Source organism: Lagenorhynchus albirostris, chromosome 5 (genome assembly GCF_949774975.1).
Source record: "Lagenorhynchus albirostris chromosome 5, mLagAlb1.1, whole genome shotgun sequence".
NCBI lineage: Eukaryota > Metazoa > Chordata > Mammalia > Artiodactyla > Delphinidae > Lagenorhynchus > Lagenorhynchus albirostris.
This window is the reverse complement of record NC_083099.1, coordinates 85970873-85995163: the sequence shown is the minus strand read 5'-3', so window position 1 is coordinate 85995163 and position 24291 is coordinate 85970873. Positions and strand designations below refer to the sequence as shown.

The 24291-nt window shown below is 38.6% G+C and overlaps 1 protein-coding gene across 4 annotated transcripts in view; it reads right to left on the bottom strand.

The window, feature by feature from the left end:
* Window positions 1–1011: 1011 nt before the first annotated feature.
* The window catches only part of SPICE1 (spindle and centriole associated protein 1), a 76516-nt gene continuing 53236 nt past the window's right edge, over window positions 1012–24291 (bottom strand). For 2 of the 4 annotated variants that reach the window (XM_060150596.1, XM_060150597.1), the window contains exons 11-18: window positions 20020–20151; window positions 16601–16742; window positions 15214–15438; window positions 8459–8949; window positions 6190–6373; window positions 3692–3794; window positions 2823–2910; window positions 1012–1356 (exon numbers count right to left, since the gene is read on the bottom strand). In XM_060150596.1, coding sequence (XP_060006579.1) covers window positions 1303–1356; window positions 2823–2910; window positions 3692–3794; window positions 6190–6373; window positions 8459–8949; window positions 15214–15438; window positions 16601–16742; window positions 20020–20151 — 1419 coding nt within the window. In that variant the 3' untranslated portion in view covers window positions 1012–1302. Of the gene's footprint in view, window positions 1357–2822; window positions 2911–3691; window positions 3795–3872; window positions 4052–6189; window positions 6374–8458; window positions 8950–15213; window positions 15439–16600; window positions 16743–20019; window positions 20152–24291 lie in introns of those variants that run through there. The other 2 variants (XR_009540764.1, XM_060150598.1) reach the window with 2 other exon arrangements.

Here is a 24291-nt window from a genome sequence, read left to right as displayed (position 1 = left end):
TTCACATAAATAAAATCAGTGATACCAAAAGATAATAATTATTTTGCCCCTACAACAATGAAGAGGCCCAAATGAAAGCTGCATAGCACGCTTCCTACAACAGTGACTTACAACTGCAGGAGGAGGGAAGGTGTTATCTGAGAGAGTTCCCCAAGGAGTTACAGTGTGCTTCCCCCTCGCCACTCCCACTTCACTTAGGCTGAGAATTCCTATCATAGAGTCAAGGAGCAGAGACCATTCAAAAACCAAGTTTAAAACAGAAACCAATATGTGAGATCAAACAGGTGCCTTGAAGAAAAATCTACCCTGAATGCATTGTAGATTCAAGGCTGGGAAAATTGATAGCAACGTTTTGTACTCAATTCTGTTTCAAACATTAAATAAACCAATAAATCAATGTTAGTGCATTCAGATATTTAAGCTCAATCATTATTTTTTTGATATACATTACCATTACTGATAACATTTTCACATGTAAAGACTATGTAAGAATTTTATAATGTATATAACCACCCTTACCTGCTTAAGCAAATATAAACAAATACTCCCACACTGACTTCTTTTTTTTTTGCGGTACGCGGGCCCCTCACTGCTGTGGCCCCTCCCACCGCGGAGCACAAGCTCCGGACGCGCCGGCCCAGCGGCCATGGCTCACGGGCCCAGCCACCCCACGGCACGCGGGATCCTCGCGGACCGGGCCACGAACCCTCGCCCCCTGCATCGGCAGGCGGACTCCCAACCACTGCGCCACCAGGGAAGCCCCCACACTTACTTTTGAAAACTATACATTCCCTTGATGGAAAAAGTGATGGACTACAGTGACTTCTCTCAAAAGGGGGTGTAAATTTTTCTGAAAGCCAGACTTTAGTCACACCGAGTCATTTTATTGTAAGTTATAGGCAAAAGCAGCTTAGTTCTTCAGAAAAAAATAAAATAAAAATAAAATAGATCAACATTTGAGATTCACTGGACCAAAAAAAAAAATGTGAATAAAGATGATAAAGATAAAAATATATTACTCCAAAAAATCCTTGAATTTATTAGAATATAAAACTTTAATTTCCCTCTAGTCAAAATTTTATTCACAAGAGGTTATAGGTTGTTTGTTTGTTGGAAATCTATTTGAAAAGGTTGAAAATTAAAATAATTGCTTTATTTCTTTGTTCCATTAGTACTAAGTCATGAGATCTTTGTAAGTTGTATCTGAAAGAAGAACATAAAAACTTAAAAGCAGGAGCAGGGAAAGGGGAGTGGAAGCTCAAGAATATATTACTGAGAACAAACTCTACAACTCGTCCTCACTTATGACACGTGGGTAGCAAGAGCAAACCAGCCTTCTTCATTTTGTTTCTCAATCTGTTGAACAAAGATGCAGAAAGGCTTTAGAAAGTAATCAGGAGCATGAAACCACTCAAGATTTACAATTATTTATACCAAGTACATAGAACCAAAGTTATCTTACACCACTGAATGGTACTAAAAATTATTGCTACTAACAATTTTTTTTTGGTATGCGGGCCTCTCACTGTTGTGGCCTCTCCCGTTGCGGAGCACAGGCTCCGGACGCGCAGGCTCAGTGGCCATGGCTCACGGGCCCAGCCGCTCTGCGGCATGTGGGATCTTCCCGCACCGGGGCATGAACCTGTGTCCCCTGCATCGGCAGGCAGACTCTCAACCACTGCGCCACCAGGGAAGCCTGCCACTAGCAATTTTTATTCTCTATCAGAGACACTCCCAAATATTCCCTGGTCAACAGATCTCCTTATTGATTTGGCAGGCCTAATTTTTTTAAAAAGAATCAATCCAGTATTTTATACAAATCAATGTACAACTTTTTAAAATAACAAAAAAAGTTATTTGACCTTGGTAAATTAAATCTGTTACTAAATTCCAGAAATTAAGGGCAAATTATATAAAATAGTTTACGTTAAAGCTTTTTAAGAATATAAGAAACAACAAAGGACAAATCTTCCAGTGCTGGGCAATCAGAATATTCTGAGCTTACCGATTAGTTTGGACTATAAATACTCAATGTTTATTGAGGTATTCACTATTTTGTCTAATTACTGAAGCTAGTAATAAGAATAGCAAGGAAGATTCCCCCCCCACCCCATCAAACAGTTGTTAGCTCACATTTGCAAATGTAATGTTTATGATTTTAAAGATACCCTCACAATTTGCTATGACTAATCAGTCAAAGGAACTATATTTTGCTGTATTACCAGCACAGAAAAACGCCTTTTGCAAAAATTTTGGATATACTGTAAGATGCTTAGTTTCTCTACATTCCTATAGCAAATCAGAACACATAAAAAATACGTAGGACATTTATTTACCCTTTGAGCCATAACCTCTCTACGTGTGGCACATAACCTCTCTGTGGCACACACAGATACAGCACACTGGGGCACAGTGACAAGGAAAGTGACTGGCCCCAGGGCTCTGGTTATCCCAAGCCCTATACAGCCACAGCAAAGACTGAGGAAACCAGTATCTCAGTAAGCCCACAGCCCGTTCAAGGCACCCCTGCGTGTCTTGCCACACTATTTGGAATGCTCTGCCTGAAACAATAATGTCCGATTTTTGTTGAAATCTTATTGAATTTTACCTTATTCCTTAGTTACCCTAGAAAACAAAAGAAGTGTATGCTTATTTGTTTTTCCTAATGAAGGTGAATTAGTATTTCTTTTCTTCTGAGAATTTTATATTATCTTTAAGATAACAGGAATAATAATTAAGCATGAAAACTACTAAATCAGGCACCTCCCAACTTTGCCCTCCCAACCTCTAGACACATTTCACAATTACATTTTATCACATACCTCTGCTCTTGGATTAAGAGGTGTCAAGTGCCCACTTCCCGAGGTGGCATTTAATGGAGAACAAGAATTACTAGTAGCCCCTGGAGATCTGTTTATGAGAAATAAAAGAGAGTGAGAGAGTAATCTATTATTATTCACCTTTAAAAATTATATAAGACACAATTCTCAATACTGAGAAGAGCTTGAAAGGAATGGCTGACTTAAGTCCAAATGAGGTAAATTATTTGCAACATATTTTCACCAACCTAAGTCTTTTTTTTTTAATTAATAGATTTTCTTTTTTAGAGTGTTTAGGTTTACAGAAAGACTGAATGGAATGTACCATTTAGTACATTAGAGGACCACACAGATAAGTTTTTAACATTAAAAGAGGAAGAATGGATGTGCAGGGATGGGGAAGAAGGTCAAGGTCATGGAAGAGTAATGAGACGTGGAGCAGTGCAGTACTAGCATGTAGAGTGGACACAGACAGCCAGGTACATCCTTGGTGTCACCATTTACCAACTACGTGACCCATGGAGGCAAATTGCCCAATTAGCTCTATGAGCTTTGGTTTCACTTACTGTAAAGGAGGAAAATACTATTGGTCAATTTACCCTGTCATATATTACCTCCTAATTTTGTAACCCATAAAACGCTCTACATATGTGCTATTATCCTATTTTTGTCTTCAATAGCCAACCCAATGCTTTTCTACTTAATTAAGGATTGTTCCTCACTCTTCTTCTTTTTTCCCCCAAAATTCTCCTCCCCAATTACTTGATTTTCTCTACATGAGTGAATCTGTCTGAAACTAAGTCAGACATTATACACTACCTTTTTTCACAAAGAGAATAAAACACAAACCACGTTCTTGATTTTAACCCTACCTTCTTGAATTTAGCCCACTGGTAGGAGAGACAATACTGCATTTTGAGCTTTCTGGGGCTTCCGCTACTGGAATAGATACCTCGATCGTCCTCTTTCCTCCTTCTATAATATAAAAATAAACATTAGTTTATTACCTTTCAATAAAATGAAAATTAAAATTTAACTTGATTTCTGTCTTACTGCAAATTATAAAGTTGAGGGTTCTTTCTATATTTTTATCATCATGGACCACAAATACACTTCAAGGATTTTTTAAAAAATGAACTGTGGGACAAGAAACTTTAGTTCTTAGTGTCAATTCAGGAGCATGCCAGTTCCTAGAGAGCCAGAATCTTCAGACAAGTGGTATCATGTCAGATCTGCAGGTGAAAAACAGAAATTAAGAGCTAGCCCTAAAGAACAGGAGATCTTGGTGAGAGCGACTTATCTAAAGCTTTCCGAAAAAAAAAAAAAAAAGAAAAAGAAAGAACATTTCTGGAGTTATACAGTAAAACTTCAAATCTTCTAAATCTATTACATTATTACTGTTACTGAAGACATTAAATTTGGAGGGGAAAGTTGGCTGAAGAGCTCATATGGCCAAAGGCAAGTATAATTATGTACATTTTCAATATTTCAGAAGTAGATACTCAGTCAACAAATATTTACTAAGTATGTACTAATGAAAGGCTCAGGCAGTGCTCCTAAGAATCATGCTTAAAACCAGTGATTTCTGGACTTTAAGGGGTAATGAAGCTCTATTCAATTTTATAACATATTCCTTGGTTGCCCCAGAAAACAAAAGAGGTTCTGCATGACATATGATTTATTTTTATCTTTATCATTATAGCCCACAGAGGTTCCTGTGAAACCAATAATTTTACTTAAGAAAAGAATACCTTAGACAAATAAGCACTGGAATGGAAAAAACACGGTTGCAAATCTACCAGTTTGCTTTAGAATTTCAGACAAATCACTCAACCTCTTTGTGCCTCGGTTTACTTATTTATCAAATAGTTGTATCAGCTTTGTCTACTCTGAAGGTATGTTGAAAACTAAATGAGCCAACAGAAGTGAAAGTATTAACCTCAAAGAACTACTGAAATAGATGTCTCATTTGATCACAAAATTATTCTTACGAGTGATCTGCTTTATTTTTTCTTCATTGCACTTAGCACTAACTGACATCGTCTCATGTATTTATTTGCTTATTTGTATTGCCTGCTCCCCCCAGCTTGAATCCCGGAGTAGTCAAGCTGGGCAGGGGCTTGTCCTGTTCGATGCAGTATCCCCAGTGCCCAGAACATGGTGACACATCGTTGGTATTCACATATATTGAGTGATTTCACTTATTTATTCTAGTCACAAGTTGCCTCTAGACTTTCTGACTATGAAGAACGGTAGATAAAGCTGTAATGTGAAGGAGCCTAGAATAAACAAAGAGGAAGGACCTTAGGGAAATGCGTTATCTATCACTTTCCAGTAACTTCCAGATCACTCTGTTTTCTTTTTTTAAAATATTTATTTATTTAGTTGGCTGCACCAGGTCTTAGGTGCGGCACTCGCGATTTCTAGTTGCGGAACGCGTGAGGAATCTAGTTCCCTGACCAGAGATCGAACCCGGGCCCCCGGCATTGGGAACGTGGAGTCTTAACCACTGGACCACCAGGGAAGTGCCTCAAATCACTCTGTTTTCTGGGTCTGTAATTCAAAAAGGAAATAACTTCTGAGAGAAAGAGTCTTATTGGTAGATCCTTCATAGGTAACGTACTTCAACCAGCCACAGGACATAGGAATCTCTCTAAAACAATAATGCTTGAACACCTCAGGGGGCACACCACTTACTGATACAGAGCTTTGTCTATTCCTGACAATTAGAACCTTCTCTTACACCGGGCCCAAATTAGTCTCTCTAGAACCTTCATGCAGCTCTACCCCTTGAGGGACTTAATAATTCAATTTTTGGCTAAAGAGCAACTTGAGGTCTACTTCCTTTCATCAGTACCTTTCTGAATGTGATCACTATGACAACTAATTTTTCAGTTACTTTCTATTATTTAGAATCGCCTGTAGCTTCCCACATTCCTAAATGTAACAATTAAATAGGAAGTTTAACTTACAAGTGAAAATGTTTTAATGGTTTTAACAGAATAATAACTTGTAATTTGTTGCTGATGAAAGTCTAAATTATTTTGATGCTTATGTTTATAAATAGCTGCAGCATACGCCATGAACGAATCATATACAGAACTAGATCCCATTTACATGTAGGGCAACTTAGGAATTCAGACACCAAAGATTAACTGCAGGCACCATGGGATAGCTTTCTAGAAGCTAGAGAGGAGACCGGCCTTCTAGTCCCATTTCTGTCACTTAGGTCTGTTTCTTTCTATATAAAATTGAAGACACTGAAATATATGAGCTCTGAGATTTCATTTAGCTAAATATATACTTGCAAAATCAAGAAAATGAAAATTTTCACGTGTCTAGGCTTTTAAATCATGAATTTGTGACTAACCAGTCCATGCTCCGAGAGGTGACCGAATAGGTGATACTGGTGGAGAGGAAGGATTCAAACCAACAAGTTTCTGCTGCTCTATTAATTGCAAGAGTTTTCCACGAGCCTCCATACTCTGTCGATTCAATTCTGCAATCCGTTCCTCCATGCTACTTGGTGTTAGAGGTTGTACTGCTGGAAAAGACTTTAAAAAAAAAGGACACAGACTCCATATTAAAAATAATACAAACAATTATGACCTTTTGTAAAAACGAACTCTTCCACTAAGAGCCAGCAAATTAGTATTCATAGCCTTTGCTACATGTGAACTTGAATACTGGGCAAATAGTAATAGAATTTACAAATCTCTTAATTGAAAAATAAAGGCTAAAGTAAAGGGATACTAATCCTTCTAATATCAGTGCCACATAAGCCCTCTAGTCCCTCTGTCCATGGAGAGTGTCTGTGGGACAAAGCAAAGCCTTCCTGCATCTCTTAGCGTTTGTTGAGCTGCACGAAGATCACACGAGCAAAGATACTACTCCGAGTGACTGACTTCTAACATCCCTATTAAAGGCAGGTCTGGAGTTTGAATCACAATATACAAAAGAGGACCTGCGATAGTTGAAACAGATGCTTCTATAATTATAATCTTCATACACGCACTATGAGCTATTTGGCAAAGATTTCTAGGAATCTTATCACTCCTGACCATGTGTCACCCTACCCAGGCCACTTGTGGCCTAATATACCTGATTCGAGAAGGCTGGTGACTGGAAAGGAATGTGAGAGGTAGAGTAAAAAGGAGCCACCCAAGGAATATAATGTAAGTTTGATTTGAAAATTCCTGGAAGGAATGTCACTCTTAAGTACTTCATTTAGTAAATATGTCCCTTTGGGGAAAAACAATTCCTACTAGAAGTCACTAATTTGTAGCTTATGCCCGCTAGTTAAAAAAGAGATAAGCAAAACAGCATGAATTAAAAATCATGTTGTAATTCTGATTATAATGAAAAGGGTGGTGAGGGCAATAGTACTGGATCGTCCTCTCTAGCCCAACTGTTGTACTAATCGGAAAAGGGGGCAAGCTCCATTTTTAATTCTGTGGCTTTTTTAAACCATGTTTAAAAAACATGTTTCAAATAAACTTCAAAACTCTGCATACACAGAAACGTCTCTGTTGACTAAAACTGAGGCAGCTTGAACTTACATACAACTGAAACGATCACTCCTAATCTCCGTCTCGGCTTCTTCTGCCAGTCCCTTCTGACTGCTATTTCTGTCACTCGATACCTGTATTGCCCTTATTGCCCATGAGCCAGTGCTGACAGAGATGGCCCTTACCCCCACCCTCTCCTAACCTTCCTCATGGAAGCCCTCAATCCACAGTTGGTTAAGCCCCTATGGAAGCGATCACTCTGGAACCCCTAATCCATGAAGCTGGCCAGCTCCTTCCCACAGCCCCGCCTCCCATCAGAACTCTGAGAGGCGCCACATTGGCTCATGACAGGGTAAAAGGAAGACTCTCCCGTCACTGGGATCTGCATGAGGGCGTGTGTTATCAACACTCCACAACCAGAACTTAGAATCCCTTTGCTCCCCACAAACAAGGAAATGAAGGTTCACGTTGCCAGGTCAGCCCTCAGTTACGTAACTTACAAAATTCCAGCACTACAACATGCAGACTTTTGCTCCTCAAAGTGTAATCCTTGGACCAACATGACCTGGGAACTTATTAGAAACGCACAGGTTCTACCTCAGACCTACTCAATCAGAGTCTGCATTTTAGCAAGATTCCCAGATGATTAGTATGTACATTAAAGCCTGACTTTAATATTCTTTAAAACATCATTTCTAAGGGAAAATGCATTCTGTGTCCTAAAAAATTAACTACTCACGAGCTGAGGGCCAACTACACACAATTCTCTTTTATGAGCCCCTTTAAGAGTAAAAATGATTTCAATTAAAACAGTTATGTGGTAAACTTTCAAGACATATTTATTCTATATATTATATTTAAAACTTCATTCCTAGCTTAATTTTAGCTTTCCTACCTGTTTTACTTTTGTCCTATTTTCCTCATTCATTTCCCCATTTTAAATTTTATGTTGTACTCTTTTAATGCATGTGTGACATAAACTGATAAACAACCTCTACTTATTTTGTGATGAGGACCCGACACAGCATAAGCCATCTAGTACCAGCTTCAAGCACCAGGGTCATTTCTGGATGCTCCAGCAATATACTTAAATACCAATATGTCTGTAGTCAGTCCTTAACTAGTACTCACAGAGGTCATGTCACTGGCATGACTCGTCTCCTGTTTGTTAAACTCCCGAAGTCCATCCCCTTGCTCTCCCCCTGGCCCAATAATATTATTCAGGTGTGCCTTGATAGCTGAATTCTGCAGTGTCAACTCAGCAATTCGTGCCATGATGTCCTTTCTTTGTATTAATGTCTCATTTGTTCTAAGCTGCTGCCCATCTCCCAATACTGGGGGTTCTTCTGAGAGTGCGGGGTTTCTTGATTGCTGAGTGCTTGAACGGGAATTGCAGAGGGGCTGTGAGGGGTTAACAAAAGGAGCCTGGGTTTTGTTCTGCAAATCTTCTCCCATGTGAGAGGCCCTCCACCTCTGAGTAAAGCGATGACTCTCTTCACTTGAATTCTGAATGTCTGTGCCAGTAGGTACGGTCTTCTTTTCCCAGTTTTGTTCCTTCTCAATTATTTCCACGGTTGGAGGAATTCGTGGGGCAGGACGAGTTTGAGCAGTCCTCCTCAATACTGTAGATAAAATTAAAGCATAAGAAACATGTACCACTTAACCACAGTTGGCACTATAATCATCTCATTAGCCCTCCTTAGTAGTTAGAGAAATATTTCAATAGAAGGATTTGGTTTCTGAATGCCTCATTTATTTTAGCAGAGAACTTACCAGCAATACCAGCGCTAACAATGAAGTACAGAGTCTTTTATATTCCTTAGAGCTTTATCGGCATCCTTGTGAAAAACCATCTACCAAGTTCACATTTTAACACATATATTAACTCATACCTGAGAATCTTGAGGGGAGTATAGATATATAATGTAAACTGGGGATGGGCAGGGGAAACATCTCTGAAGAAGTAAAGTTATTAAATGATTACATATGTGACAGAAAGTAGAGCAAAGAACATTACAGTCAGAGAGGACAACATATGTGAAGGCCCCAAAATAGGAAACAGCAAAGAAAGGAGGCCAGTCTGGCTGTAGCATAGCAACAAGGCAGAACTGGGAGTATATGAAACCAGACAGGCATACAGGGCCATTTCTTGCAGAGCTTTTAAAAGCCATGTTAGAAATTTTATAATTTAATCCAAGAGCAATGAAACCTGGAGGTTTGGGAATGACTCAATTTACATAATTTACATTTCTTAAATTCTGTCGATAATTGGAAGGTCCAGGAATAGAAGTAGGGAGACCAATAAGCAGCTGTAGTAGTCAAGAAGAAAGATGATGGTAGCTTTGACTAAGGTATGTTTGCTATAAAGATGGAGAGAAGTAGATACATTTGAGAAATATTTTGGCAATAGAACTGAGAGTGATGAACTGAAAGTAGGGAGTGAGGGAAACGCACAGAGCAAGATGGCATGCACAAGTGAATCGATGGTGATGCCATTTACTGACATGGAGAAGACAAGGAGAACAGATTTGGTGGAAGGAGGATTATTAAGAATTGTTTTGAACATGCTAAGTTTAAGGTGCCTATATATCCATCCAAGCAGATGAAACATGGGTCAGAAACTTAAGAGACTATCTAGGCTAAGATCCAAAACTGGAGGTCACTGGGCATATACTGGGTTTGCCAAAAAGTTCATTCGGGTTTTTCCGTAACATCTTATGGAAGCCACAAGAACGAGTGAGATTATTTAGAGAGAAAGAATAGAGTGAGAGAAGAAACCAGTAACAAGACACGAAGAACTCAACATTTAGAGTCAGATAAAGGAGGAGAAGCTAGCAAAGCAGACTGAAATGGAGCAGCCAGAAAGACAAAGAAATATTACAAGAATGTGGTTTCAAGGAAACAAAGAGGCAGTGGTTAACTGTGTGTAATATTACTGTAAGACCTAGAAACATAAGGACAGAAAGCGTACAGCGGAGTTAACAACACATTGGCCACTGGAGCCCTTAGCAAGAGTGATTTAGGTAGAATGACAAATATGGGAGTGAATCGGGGGAATAGATGCTTCTATTTCAAGACTACAGACTGAGCATACATTTATCTCGCCTTCTTTAACTGACAGTAAGGAAATATAAACACAAATAAACTCACACCAGTAAAGATAATGGTCTGGGGAGAAGCAGTAGCAAACTAGATATTTCAACACATTTCTGGAAGACTGAGAGTGGATGGGAAGTGTGTGAAAGAATGAAATTGTGCAGAAGCCACAGTCCAGAATATGTCTATTAATTAAAAGGAAGCTACAGGTAAAGCCAGTTTCTTTTGGGGAGTACTGAAAAGGCTGCAGGCTCAAAGCTGACAGGTACAGAGAAAGAGAAAAGTAGGGCTAAACTGGGGAATTACTTGAAAGCTTGTCTTTTATACAGTGATGTCAGTCAACCTGTTGCTCACAACTTCTGACACCCATCCTTGAAAACAACAACAACAACAAAAACAGGGTTGGGAAGAGCAAATGTGGTAGACGCAATTGGATAGCTGGATCCTGCTTCCATATGCTACAGGAAGCCTGCAGTTAACATCTCATGCCCATATGCGCAAAGCAACTACTTAAGGCAAAACATACTGGGAAAACAGACCTAGCCTTACCTACATCATAGAGGAGAAAACTTATGCCAGCTACCTATACTATTCAACCTAGTCATTTATTCTTAAATATGAATGGACAATAAAGGATGACCAGACATTGAGGAAAGCCAGCAGCACAAAAAAGAAAAGCCAGGATAGATAAATAGAACAGACTAAGAAGAGAAGAAAGAAAATTCAGGTACAGAGGAAAATGTAACAAAATTTTAACTGGTTTCCTCGGAAGAGAGTTTCTGGAAGATATTGCATTCATAATGAGCAGCAATGGAAAAAAGGACAATCAGAAAATAAGAAAGGGTCCTTGATTGGAAATTAAAAATATGGTTGGTGAAATACAAAAATGTAAAAGTCAGGCTTGAATATGAAGTGAAAAATACTTCCAAAATATAAGAAGGAAGATATAAGGCCAAATACATGAGAAAATAATCCAGAAGGTCAACATATAATTTCTCCAAACTGCAGAAAGTCATGTCTTCTGACGGAAAGGTCCCACGGGTGCCTCACAGTAATGAGGAAAAAACCCACATTTAGATACACCCTGTGCAATTTCAGAATAAAAATAAAGGGATCCTAAAAGCTTCCACAGAGAAAGAGTAGGTCAAAAATACAAAGAAATAAAATTTCGATATGAAATCAGACATCTTGACTGCAACACTGGATAATAAAAATCAATGGAACAATGCCTTTAATTTCTCAGGAAAAGGGGCTAAGGACCTAGAATTCTATTTCTAGCCAAATCATCAATCAAGTATAAGAGAAAAATGACAATATTTTCAGATTTTCAAAAACTCAAAGTTTACCTTCTGATGTCTTCTTTCAGAAAATTGAGGGAGAAAACCAAAAAAGAGGAAGAAATGGAATCTAGGACGCAGCAGATCCAAACCAACAGTGTGATAACAGGGACTTCCCTGGTGGTCCAGTGGTTAAGAATCTGCCTTCCAATGCAGGAGACGCAGGTTCAATCCCTGGTGGGGGACCTAAGATCCCACATGCTGCGGGGCAACTAAGCCCATGTGCCGCAACTACTGAGTACACGAGCCACAACTAGAGAACCAATGTGCCACAACTACAGAGCCCACGCGCTCTGGAGCCTGCATGCCACAACTCGAGAAAAGTCCACACGCCACAACGAAAGATCCCACGTGCCTCAACGAAGATCCTGTGTGCCACAACTAAAACCTGACACAGCCAAAAATAAAATAAATAAATATTTTTTTAAAAAGTGTGATAACAGCAAGTCCCAGGATAAGAGCTGTGCAACAGGCTCAGGAAGCAATCCGTTGAGACTGGAACAGAGGTTGGCGGGCTCTGGGAAGGTATCTCTGGTATCAAAGTGGAATGACTAAAGGACGTGCAAATGAAATGGGTGAAGGCACATTATACTTTTGTCAACAAGACGATAAAAGCAATTTGAATCTTCAGGCAAAATAAAAACAGAACAAGAAAATCACAGTATAAACACAGAGCCAAATAAAACATTCTGAGCAAATGATGAAGTGAAATAAGAATTCACCTTGACCTTCATACTATGAACTTTTTCCTTTTGTGTGGCACAAGGACTGATAGTAACAATGAACCCAAAAAGAAAATGTAATTGTTATTTGTTTTCAATGTCAGTATCCATCTATAGATGAGACAGAGAAGATATAATGGTAATGGAACATTGTAAATGTTAACAAACTTGATACTACCAAAGGAAAGGTAAAGGTGACTGAAGATGGGAGGTGGAAACAAAGGAGAGGAAGAAGGAAGGGAGGGGAGTTAGTGTTCTCCTCTCATAGCAGAGAGCTAATAGATACTGCCTGAAGTTAATGAAAAAGAAATAGAAAGTATTTAAAGTCATGAAGTTCTGCAACAGAAGAAATAAAAATAAAAACATAATTATCCAAATTAGATAGAGAAGAGAGGCAGGTGTTAAGATGAATTAAACCCTCTTCTTTAATAAGGGAGAGTCTATAATGATTGTGTAAAGTTGATACTTCAAGAGATGTGAAAATATTTTATGTTAATTATTAAGACCACCATCAGATAAACAGAAATCAAACTGGGATAAAAACAACTGCCTCTTGCGGTAGGCCTAGAGGTGGAGGAGGAGGAGACCCTTGTATGTGCTTTTTTTAACCACCTGCAAATATGAATTAAATTAATACTTTAAAAAGTGAATGGAAGATAAGAAAGCGAAAACAGCATATGTATACCACTCTTTCAAGAAGCATGGTTATAAAAGAAAGTAGAAATTGATTAGTAGCTAAAGGAAAGTATTTATGATGGGAAATTCTAGAACAACACTGTCCAATATGGCAGCCTCTGGTTATACATGACTATTCATATTCAAACTTTAATTAAAATTAAATAAAATTTAAAATTCAGTTCCGTCAGTCACAGTAGCCACATTTCAGGTTCTCAGCAGTCCCAGAAGGCTAATAGTGGCTACCATATTAAATGGGGGAGATACAGAACATTTTTTATCATCACAGAAAGTTCTATTGAACAGTTGTTCTAGAGCATAACTGAACACTGATGATGCACCCTATGTACCTCTCATCTCTGTCTGCATGTTCAGTTTAACTGAACAACTCTTTACATGTGAGCATTCCAAAGAAAATGCTGAAAAGTATGTTAATAAAACTTCACCAATTCAGAATACATATTCCAAGGTAGTTCTATCTGCACACTGTAAAAGAAATGTGCAGTGTTATTTTCAATGCAGAACCTGCTGAAGATGCTAACAAAATGTTGTCTAGAGCAATCCCTGAATAATTTGCTTCCACAAACAGTTAATATATTTGCAGAGTAAAAATATTTATTATAATTATTTCTTTAAAAGGATTTCAAGCTACCTTGTTATCACCAATGAAAAATAATTTACAATATCTCATAAGAGATCATTAGGCAAGCCCATTAATAACATGCAAACATTTGAAAAATTACTTTAAGGAATGAAAGCTAACTTGAACAGAAATCAGAATTGAAATTATATTTCATAAATCTAGCCAATGTTAATAATACTTACTAGACCTCTAAAGAGGAAATATCAAATCACAGCACTGTAGAGCTGGAAGGACATTAAAGATAAAGGAAAAGACTCTCATTTGAGAGACAGGAAAACTAAAGTCCAGGAGAGGTATCTTAGCCCCATGACGACAGCTAGTCACTGGACCGGCAGGCCAAGACTCCAGCACTTTTGACCCTCAGCCTAGCGCTGTCCCCCTGCACCACACAGATCTGACAAACTCTACATTTGCATTGTAAATGCTAAAACAAATTTTATAACAGCAAGGATTTGTCATTTTCTTTAACCTCTTATGGTCTTTTCACGTCCTCTAAGGGAAACGAAGTGCAGAAAATCTGACAAATTCTGTACATCCTAATGACAATAAAAATTATTCTTCTGTTCCTCTGCATAAAAATATAAACACTCTTTTTAAAGAAAGAAAAATTTAGGCAAATCAGGGCTGAATAACATTTTTCTAAAAACTTTGGAGGAACATCTAAGGTAGTTTTTTTGATTGAAGAACTCTTCTGAAAATGAAATGAAAGCTATAGCTCCAGAAAAATGTACATGTGGACAAATAAACATAATTTTCCAAACAGTGAAGGAGTCCATGGAACATCTGAAGACCATCCATGAGCTCCAAGTTTTAAGAATCTATGAGCGAAGGATTAATAATAAATTTTTAAAATATTATTCAAAGTTCTCTTTATATATGCTGCAAAAGTAATTCTAAAGCTACTTTTAATTATACATAGGCTTTCATTATAAAATTCTCCAAGCTGACTGAGCTAAAAACTTTTTCTAAAAAAGAGGTTAATAATCAGATCTGACTTACAAAATCCTCTAAGTCACAGTTCCTGTCTTTCCTTGGTTAAACTTTCCTTACTCTCCGAAGTACAATCTCCCCTTGTTTCTTACCCCTTCCTGTGCCCCTGGACCATAGACACAAATGGGATTCCCCTTACTCTGCATTTTATTGCTGAGGACTTTGGTCCTTTGATCTGAGTTCAATTAATATTTACAATGTCTGATGGAACAGATACATAATGAAATTCACTGTCACATTTCACCATAAGTGTAATACACATGATATAAACCACCCTGAAAGACCCTCCTTCAGCTTAAAGATTAGGTATGGTAATCAGTATCTTTTAAAATTCTGTTTTTCAGGGAAAAATGAACACAATATTTTACATATATGAAGCATAAAAAAACAGCTGCCTTATAGCTTTAAAAGAAGCCTGCTTACCATCCTGCAAAGGACAGAATTCTGAGTTGCTCTTCTGCCTGGGTGGTGTTAACAATACCGCTGGCTCAAATATATGCCCTGGAAAATTGCTGGCCAGATTCCTGCTTTCTGGAGGGTTTGGCACCTGAGACAGTTTAACAGGCAAATCTTCCTGTGGCAATTCAACCACATCTTCCCCTCTGAACATCAATGGCACGGAGACATTAGCATTTACAGCTGGACCCTCTGAAGAAGATGAGAGGCTATGAGTACTCAAAGGAATTATGAGCACATTTCAGGTGTTTATACTTAGATGCATTTCCACAGAGGGCAAAATCACGGGGCCGCGGGAGCCTTCACTTTCTAGTCCATATGCTCATTTAGCAGTCCCTCACAGGCAAAGCTCCTGGGGGGCCAGCACTGGGAAGGAGTGGCTGTTTTTGAGAAAAGCACTGCCCTTGAAGACCCACCCTCACCATTGAGTTTATCTCATGCAAGTTAAATTTTAGAGTCAGCCACTTAGAATCCCTTCTAAGAAAATGCGCCTAGGGCTTCCCTGGTGGTGCAGTGGTTGAGGGTCTGCCTGCCGATGCAGGGGACACGGGTTCGTGCCCCGGTCCGGGAAGATCCCACATGCTGCAGAGTGGCTGGGCCCGTGAGCCATGGCCGCTGAGCCTGCGTGTCCGGAGCCTGTGCTCCACAACGGGAGAGGCCGCAACAGTGAGAGGCCCGCGTACCGCAAAAAAAAAAAAAAAGAAAGAAAATGCGCCTAAATACATAAAACTCTTTCCACACAGAGACACTCATCAAAATTATTACTTAGAAGTAAAAACTCCTAAATGTCCTATTCAGCCTATGGCATACAATGATGGCACATGAGGTGAAAAAAAGGTTTTCAAAGCATCACCACAAATGAACTAAAGTCATGAATTTCTGAAAGTCAGTATTTTTTTTTCTTTCCATGACCATCCCGTCCTCTTCTGAACCTGGGGCACCATAATGAAAGGTGCTGGTATTAAATTCCCACATGTCTAGGAGGCTAGTTCTTCTACTTTCTATTTGTGTGACTTTGCTAAGTTACCAACACTTTCTCTAAGCCTTAGTTTTCTCATCTAAAAAATGGGGGGTAACAATGACACCTACCTCATAAAACTGAGTGAAGAACTCTTGAAAATTAAATGAAAGCTATATTATGAGGATTAAACGAGATAATACATGTAAAACACTGTAAAAGTACTTGGCATAGAGCAAGTATCCAATAAATATTAGTTGGAAGTAGCAGTGGCAAATGTAATAGTGTTAATGCTGTTTATGCATAAACAGCCAATAATTACATACAAGTTTACAGTTTTTTTTTCTCTATAAGTATTTTAATCCCAATCTGGGATAATAAGATTATTCCACTCACCTAGACTGTCCATATTTCTATTTGTGGCTCCCCTTTCTAATGTCTGACTTTCTTTGTTATTTATCACAGGACAGTTCTTAATGGCATGTGTGAGTGATATAAGCTGCTCATCTGTTGTGATCATGTACTGCTGAAGTCTTGCCTAGAGAAAAACGAACAAAATAATATCATTGGCATATCAGACAACAAATCATCACCTAGGTATGTATAACTATATCATTTCAGACTTTCAAATACTAAAACAATGCATTCATTAAAACATATAATTATAAATATTTTTAAAATTCCATGATAGAACAATGGTCTAATAAATCACGGAATATTATTAATTAATAAATACACTGCTACAACAATAAGAATTAACCTTTTCATAGGGCTTTCAATTTACAAAATCTCTTTATATAGATGATACACTACTGACTCTCGAGCTACCCTGAGAGATACATCAAGTGGAGGAAACTCAACAGAATATTATATAGACATTTAAACTGATAAACATGAGCATTATAAAAATTTATGGTAATGTATATAAAATAGTGTTAAAAGACTACATATATATATACATATATATCTATATATGTATATATATCTATACCACATATGTATATATATTACAGTTGACACTTGAACACAGGAATTAGGGGCATCAACCCTCTGCACAGTGAAAATTCATGTATAACTTTACAGTTGGCCCTCCATATTTGAGGTCCTGCATCTGTGGATTCAACCAACCACAGATTGCATAGTACTGTAGTACATATTTATTGAAAAAAATTCATGTATAAGTGAACCAGCACAGTTCAAACTAGTGTTGTTCAAGGGCCAATGGTATATACACAAACAGACATAGATATCTCCAAGATGAATAGACATTAGATAAAAATCAGATGTGGTCAGAAGTCAGAAATAATATTAGTAGGACTGCTGAATGAAGTATACTAAACATTTTTATATCCGCCCAAATTTTTCCCAAATTCCACACTCATATATCTAGTGGTCTACTCAACATCTCCACCAGGAACTCACATAGGCTTTTCAAACTTAAAATATACAAAACCAAACTCCTCCTGAACATCCCCACCTCATCAATAACAACTCCATCCTTCTAACTGCTCAGGCCAAAACTCCTGACTCTTCTCTCACATCTTCCCCTTCACCCCATATCGTATCCATTGGCACATTCTACTGGTTGACTTCAAAATATATTAAGGGGCTTCCCTGGTGGCGCAGTGGTTAAGAATCCACCTGTCAATGCAGGGGACATTGCCTACAAGCTTAAAGTGTTTACAGATTCAACATCAGGTCAAGATACATTCCTTCTGATGATGTCATATCTTCGTGAGGCTGAGTTTTCATTAGTTGCTGTGCTAAAAAGCAACACTGCATAAAAATGATTGTGAATAGGAAATAAGACTGACGGTGTCCAATATGATTCTAAGCTATGAGAAGCTGTACAATGTTTCATGTACAACATGTATACATATTCCATTAGTAAATAACTGGTTATTTAATCATGATAAAAATAAGACTTTTTCTATCAATTTACATGTATTATTTTTTTCACACAGCATCCAAGCTGTTAAGACATAAATGCTTATTAAGTTGTTTGAACCTAACTACTTAATAAATGGAACTGTTGGGTATTTCTTTGGTCTAGGAGTGTCCTGAGGCACTAAGGGCTTGAATGGAGCTAGGGCAGTGATCTCTGATCTAATCTCAACACGACAGCCTAGAGTGATTCTCTTAAAACTTAAGTCAGATCACATCTCTTCTCTATCCAAAACCCTTCAGTGGTTTCCCATCTCATTCAGAACAAAAGCCCAAGTCCTCACTCAGCCTGCAGGGCCCCATGTGATCTGGCTTCCCTGATCTTGTCTCCTCCTGTGCTCCCTCTGCCACATCCCACTCCCGCCACCCTGGTCTCCTTGATGGCTTTGAGCTCAATAGCCATGCTCCCACCTCAGGACCTTTACCCTTGCTGTTCCTCTGCCTCGAGTGCTCTTCCTTCAGCTATCAGCATCCTCGCTTCCTCACCTCCTTCAGGCCTTTACTCAATGTCACCTCCTCAGACAGACATGGGCCATCCTATTTATACCTTCCCACCTTGGGCACTTCCTATGCCTCTTACCTGCTTTATTTTTCTTTATAGTACATCATAACCATCTAACTTACAATATACTTCACTATTTGGGGGTGTGTTTATTTAGAATATAAGCTCCTTGAGGGCCAAGATTTTTTTTTCGTTCATTACTGTATTTCCTGCACCTAGAACAGTTCCAGGCCCACAGTAAGTGCTCAATAAAGATTTGTTGAACATATTAGTATACTTGAAAAGTGTACTATCTTCCTAAGAGAATTGAAAATATATGTTCACACAAACACTTGTACATGAATGTCCATAGCAGCATTATTAATTCATTACACACAAAAAGTGGAAACAACTCAAATGTCCTTCAACTGATGAATGGATAAGCAAAATGTGGTAGAGCATATATTTAGAATATTATTGGGCAATAAAGAGGAATGTAGTACTGATACATGTGACAACATGGATGAACCCTGAAAACACTATGTTGTGTGAAAGAAGCCAGACACCAAACACCACATATTGCATGATTCCACTTATATAAAATATCCAAATTAGGCAAATCTATAAAAACATAAAGTATATTTGTGGTTACCAGGGGTTGAGGGGAGGAGAGAATGGAGAGTGAATGCTAATTAGTATGGGGTTTCTCTTTGGGTTAATGAAAATACTCTGGACTTATCTAATGGTGCTGGTACACAACTCCATGAATATACTAAGAAACCACTGAATTGCACACTTTAAAAGGGTGAGTTAAATGGTATGTGAACTATACATCAATAAAAAAAATTGCATGTCTTATATCTAATGTCCATTGACACAAACATAACTTGTCTACTAACTACTGATTTTCTAGTCTCTTTTGGCTGTTAAGTAAAAGTAATAATAACCACTATTTGAGAACAAAAAGATGAATAAAGATACTGAAGATACTATAAACAACTTTAAACAGCGTATGTTATAGGAGGGTTCCTCAAAGGGTATCCTCTGCTATTTTGAGATGAAAAGTAGCTATCATAACACTCATTTCATATTTTGGATAAACTATTATAATATTGGTAGTTATCATTTAAATGTAGATTCTGTCTTCCCCAATAAATAGTAAGTTTCTTAAAGACAGTAGCCTTATTCTACACTATTTGTAGTCCAAGTTTCTACTATACTACCTCCAATATCATAAATGTGCCATAAAAGTTACTCTTGATGATAATAAAGAAGCAGTAAGTAATCATGCCAGCACAAGTAAATCAAAGGCAAAGAAGAGAATCTCATACATCCATAAAAATGCTTTATACTACTAAACACAGAAAAGTTTGGGATCTCATCTAAGTACCTGGGCAGCAGTATTTTCTTCTCTAAGGAGAAGAACTTCAGCTGTCAGAGCATCAATCAGCTCTCGATGATCGCCTAATGCTTGTTCCAGTTGCTGCCTTGTCTCTACTTCTTTACGCAGTTGGAGCTCACTCTACAAAAAAAAATGTCAAATAAACTCCCATCCATAGCATCACATGTTGAAAACTAAAAGTTTCTACTCAAAGCTGTCAAAGAAGAGAATACTTACAAAGTATATGTTATGTGACAGTAATGACAATTAAATATTTTTATTAAAATGTTTATAGTTGATTATAATGTGCTGCTTTATCCTCTTCCCTTCTTTAAATATAACACAATGAACAGAATGGTATGTAGAATTAAACAACTACAATTTTTATAGAAGAGAGTGGAAGGAAGTACATATACATGTTGCTTGAATGTATGTAGGCCATCTCCAGAAGGGCACACTGGTATCTGCTAATGATAGTTGGCTACAAGGAAGGAAACAGGTTAAATGGAAGTTAGGGGTGGGAATTAGGTTTTTCATCGTATATTCTTCTGTATCTTTGAATTTAATACCATGTAAATGTATCACCAATTCAAAAATTAAGTTTGTTAAAATATAATTAAAAATAAAAAACAGGTTTAAATGATTTAGCTTTGTAAAGCAAGTGATTAACTAAAAAGTACATGCTTCTAAGCCTGTAATACATTCAGAGAGCCAAAAGTACATTCCTAGAGATTCCTAACTTCTGGGTAGAAGAATGGTAAGACTATCACAAGTCTGACAGTATAATACATCTTTAAAAAGCAAATTTAGATAGATCTCTACAAGATGGTGGAGTAGAAGGACCTGAGCTCACCTCCTCTCACGAAAACACCAAAATCACAGCTAACTACTAAACAACCATTGACAAAAAAGGACTGGAACCTACCAAAAAAGATCTTCTACTTCCAAAGATAAATAAGAATCCACGAAACAGTAGGAGGGGCACATTCACTACACAGTCAGATCCCATACCTGCCGGGTGGGCAACCCACAAACTGGAAAATAATTATATTGCAGAAGTTCTCCCACAGGAGTGAGAGTTCTGGGCCCAGGTCAGGCTCCCTGGTCTGGGGGTCTGGCACTGGGAGGAGGAACCCCCAGAGCATTTGGCTTTGAAAACCAGGGGGGCTTGATCACAGGAACTCCACAGCACCGAGGGAAACAGAAACGCCACTCTTGGAGGGTACACACAAGGTCTCGTGTACACTAGGACCTGGGGAAAAAGCAGTGACTGCAGAGGAGCCTGCGCCAGACCTACGTCCTGGTCTTGGAGAGTCTCCTGGGGAGGTGGGTGGCAGCTGTGCCTCACTGCGGGAACAAGGACAAGGACACTGGTGGCAGAGGTACTGGGTAATCATTGGCATGAGCTGTCCTGGAGGCTGCCATTTTGATGCCAAGACCTGGCCCCACCCAACAGCCTGAAGGCTCCAGTGATGGGATGCCTCAGGCCAAACAACCCACAGGGCAGGAACACAGCCTGATCCATCAGCAGACAGGCTGCTTAAAGTCTTCCTGAGCCCACAGCCACCTCTAAACACACCCCTTGACATGGCCCTGTCCATGAGAGAGACAAGACCCCACCAGTGGTCAGCACCAGTCCCTCCTACCAGGAAGCCTGCACAAGCCTCTTAGATCAGCTTCATCCACCAGCAGACAGACACAAGAAGCAAGACAAACTATAATCCTGCAGCCTGTGGGATCGCAAACACAGAAAGTTAGACAAAATGAGACAACAGAGGAATATGTTCCAGACAAAGGAACAACATAAAACCCCAGAAGAACAACTAAATGAAGTGGAGATAGGCAGCCTACCTGAAAAAGAATTCAGAGTAATGATAGTAAAGGTGATCCAAGATGTCAGAAAAAGAATGGATGCACAGATCGAGAAGATACAAGGAATGTTTAAGAGCTAGAAGATATAAAGAACAAACAAAAAGAGATAAACAATGCAATAACTGAAATGAAAAATACACTAGAAGGAATCCACTGAAGAATAAATGAGGCAGAAGAACAGATAAGTGAGCTGGAAGACAGAATGGTGGAAATCACTGCCGCAGAACAGAATAAAGAAAAAAGAATGAAAAGAATGGGGACAGCCTAAGAGACTTCTGGGACAACATTAAATGCACCAACATTTGCATTTTAGGAGTCCCAGAAGGAAAAAAGAGACAGAAAGGGCCTGAGAAAATACGTGAAGAGATAATAGCCGAAAACTTCCCTAACATGGGAAAGGAAACAGTCATCCAAGTCCAGGAAGCACAGAGAGTCTCATACAGGATAAGCCCAAGGAGGAACATGCCAAGACACATGTTAACACATTACTGACCAGGGGATTTCTGCAGAAACTAATGCTGGTGGCTGGCAATTTGTTATGTAAGTGAATATGGAAACACTAGCATTTGAGTAAATATTGACAACTATTTTTTGCACTTAATGTATTTATTTGAAACTTTGTACATGTCTTACTAAAGCATTCCAATATTTTGTTAGAGTGTGATAGGCAGTATAGCAGGCACCTCTGTGCAGGGGAACAGAACATCTATTACAAACATACTGTGTTTCACTGTGCTTTCCCCTGAAAGAGCAGATGCTACACTTTCTGGCAGCACTTCTTTTTAGTCCTGTGGGTATTATTTCCTCTAGAATATGTTTTTATTTTACCTGATAGTTGACAAGGTGGATCTTTGCAGGGGGCTCTTTTAGAAACGCCACAAGAAGGACCAGGTGCGGGACTACCACTACATTCACCAGAATGGTCAGTTACCTATTGTCTAGCTAATAAAAATTACTTGTAAGTCATTTTATTCTGTGCATTAAGGCTACAATAAATTTTAAACACATTGAATAAACTGCAATTACTCAAAAGAAACCCAGTTTCTTATACCATTTTAGAGTTTTCCAGAGGACACTGAAGTTGGACAGATTTGATCAGATCGATCAACTCCTTTCATATATTTATTATACTCTATATACAAGTGAGCTTAGTTATCTGATGGCCAGTCCTCCTGTCTTCTTTTCCTGTAGATGCTATGGAGGCGTCATGAATAGTTGTCACCATGTGGACTAGCCTCTTGTCTTTCCATATAAGAAGAATCACTTCTCTCTTCTGTAAGAATGTCATTTCTCCCATCTGTAGATTTTTAGATTTCTCCTTTAATTGGTTTAATAGACCACGATTCTCTGTCATAGTCCCACAAAGTCTGGTTTTATTTTTCAACAATATTTCAGATGTGGACACAGTTGTAATAACTGTCTTTGTAAATATGGTGCCATGAACCAAGATAAGGTTGTAGGACCAATAATATTGTTTCTTGCAGTTTCTTTCCTTCACCCATGTAAATCTCAAGGCTGCATGTATATCCAGTTTCACTTTTGCTAACCATCCTGACCAAAATTCCATATTTTGTAAGTTTTCTGGGATTATAGGTTTGTTTTTTTTTTGCGGTAAGCGGGCCTCTCACTGTTGTGGCCTCTCCCGTTGCGGAGCACAGGCTCCGGATGCGCAGGCTCAGCAGCCATGGCTCACAGGCCCAGCCACTCCGCGGCATGTGGGATCTTCCCGGACTGGGGCACAAACCCGTGTCCCCTGCATTGGCAGGCGGACTCTCAACCACTGCACCGCCAGGGAAGCCCGGACTATAGGTTTTGAATCTGAGTTGTCCTCTCCACTTTATCTTTGCCTCCTCAAGTGAGAGCTCTTGTTTGGGTACATAGATCGATTGAAATTTTGGTAGAAAACAATCCAAAAGAGATTTAACTTTTGAAATTCTGTCTGCAGGACGTGGAGTTTCCAAGTTATCATTAAAGTGAAGAAATGTCATTATTTGTTTGAACCTTCTTCTCGTCAAAATCTTTGGAAAGATAGGTGTTTCAAGTAAGGGGTCAGTCGACCAATATTCTTTCTAGTGTGACTTTCTTATTTGTTCCATCAAAATTATTAATCCAAGAAACTTCTTCATGTCACTATTGCTTACATCAGTCCATTTTAAAGCCTTATCATACTTTTTATGATTTTTCATTCTGTTGGTGATACAAGTTTGTTTGAGAAGCAACCAACTTGAAAAAGTCGTTACCAAAAATTAATTCTGCTATTTCACTAACACTTTGTGGGTTATTACATTCAATAGTTACAGCTGACATACCCGTAAAGTCTTCTAATATTTGTGAAATGTTGCCTTCAACCCACTCTTCTGTAGAAGCAAAGAAGCATTCTCCAGCAGTGTGAGTTTCATTTTCATTTTC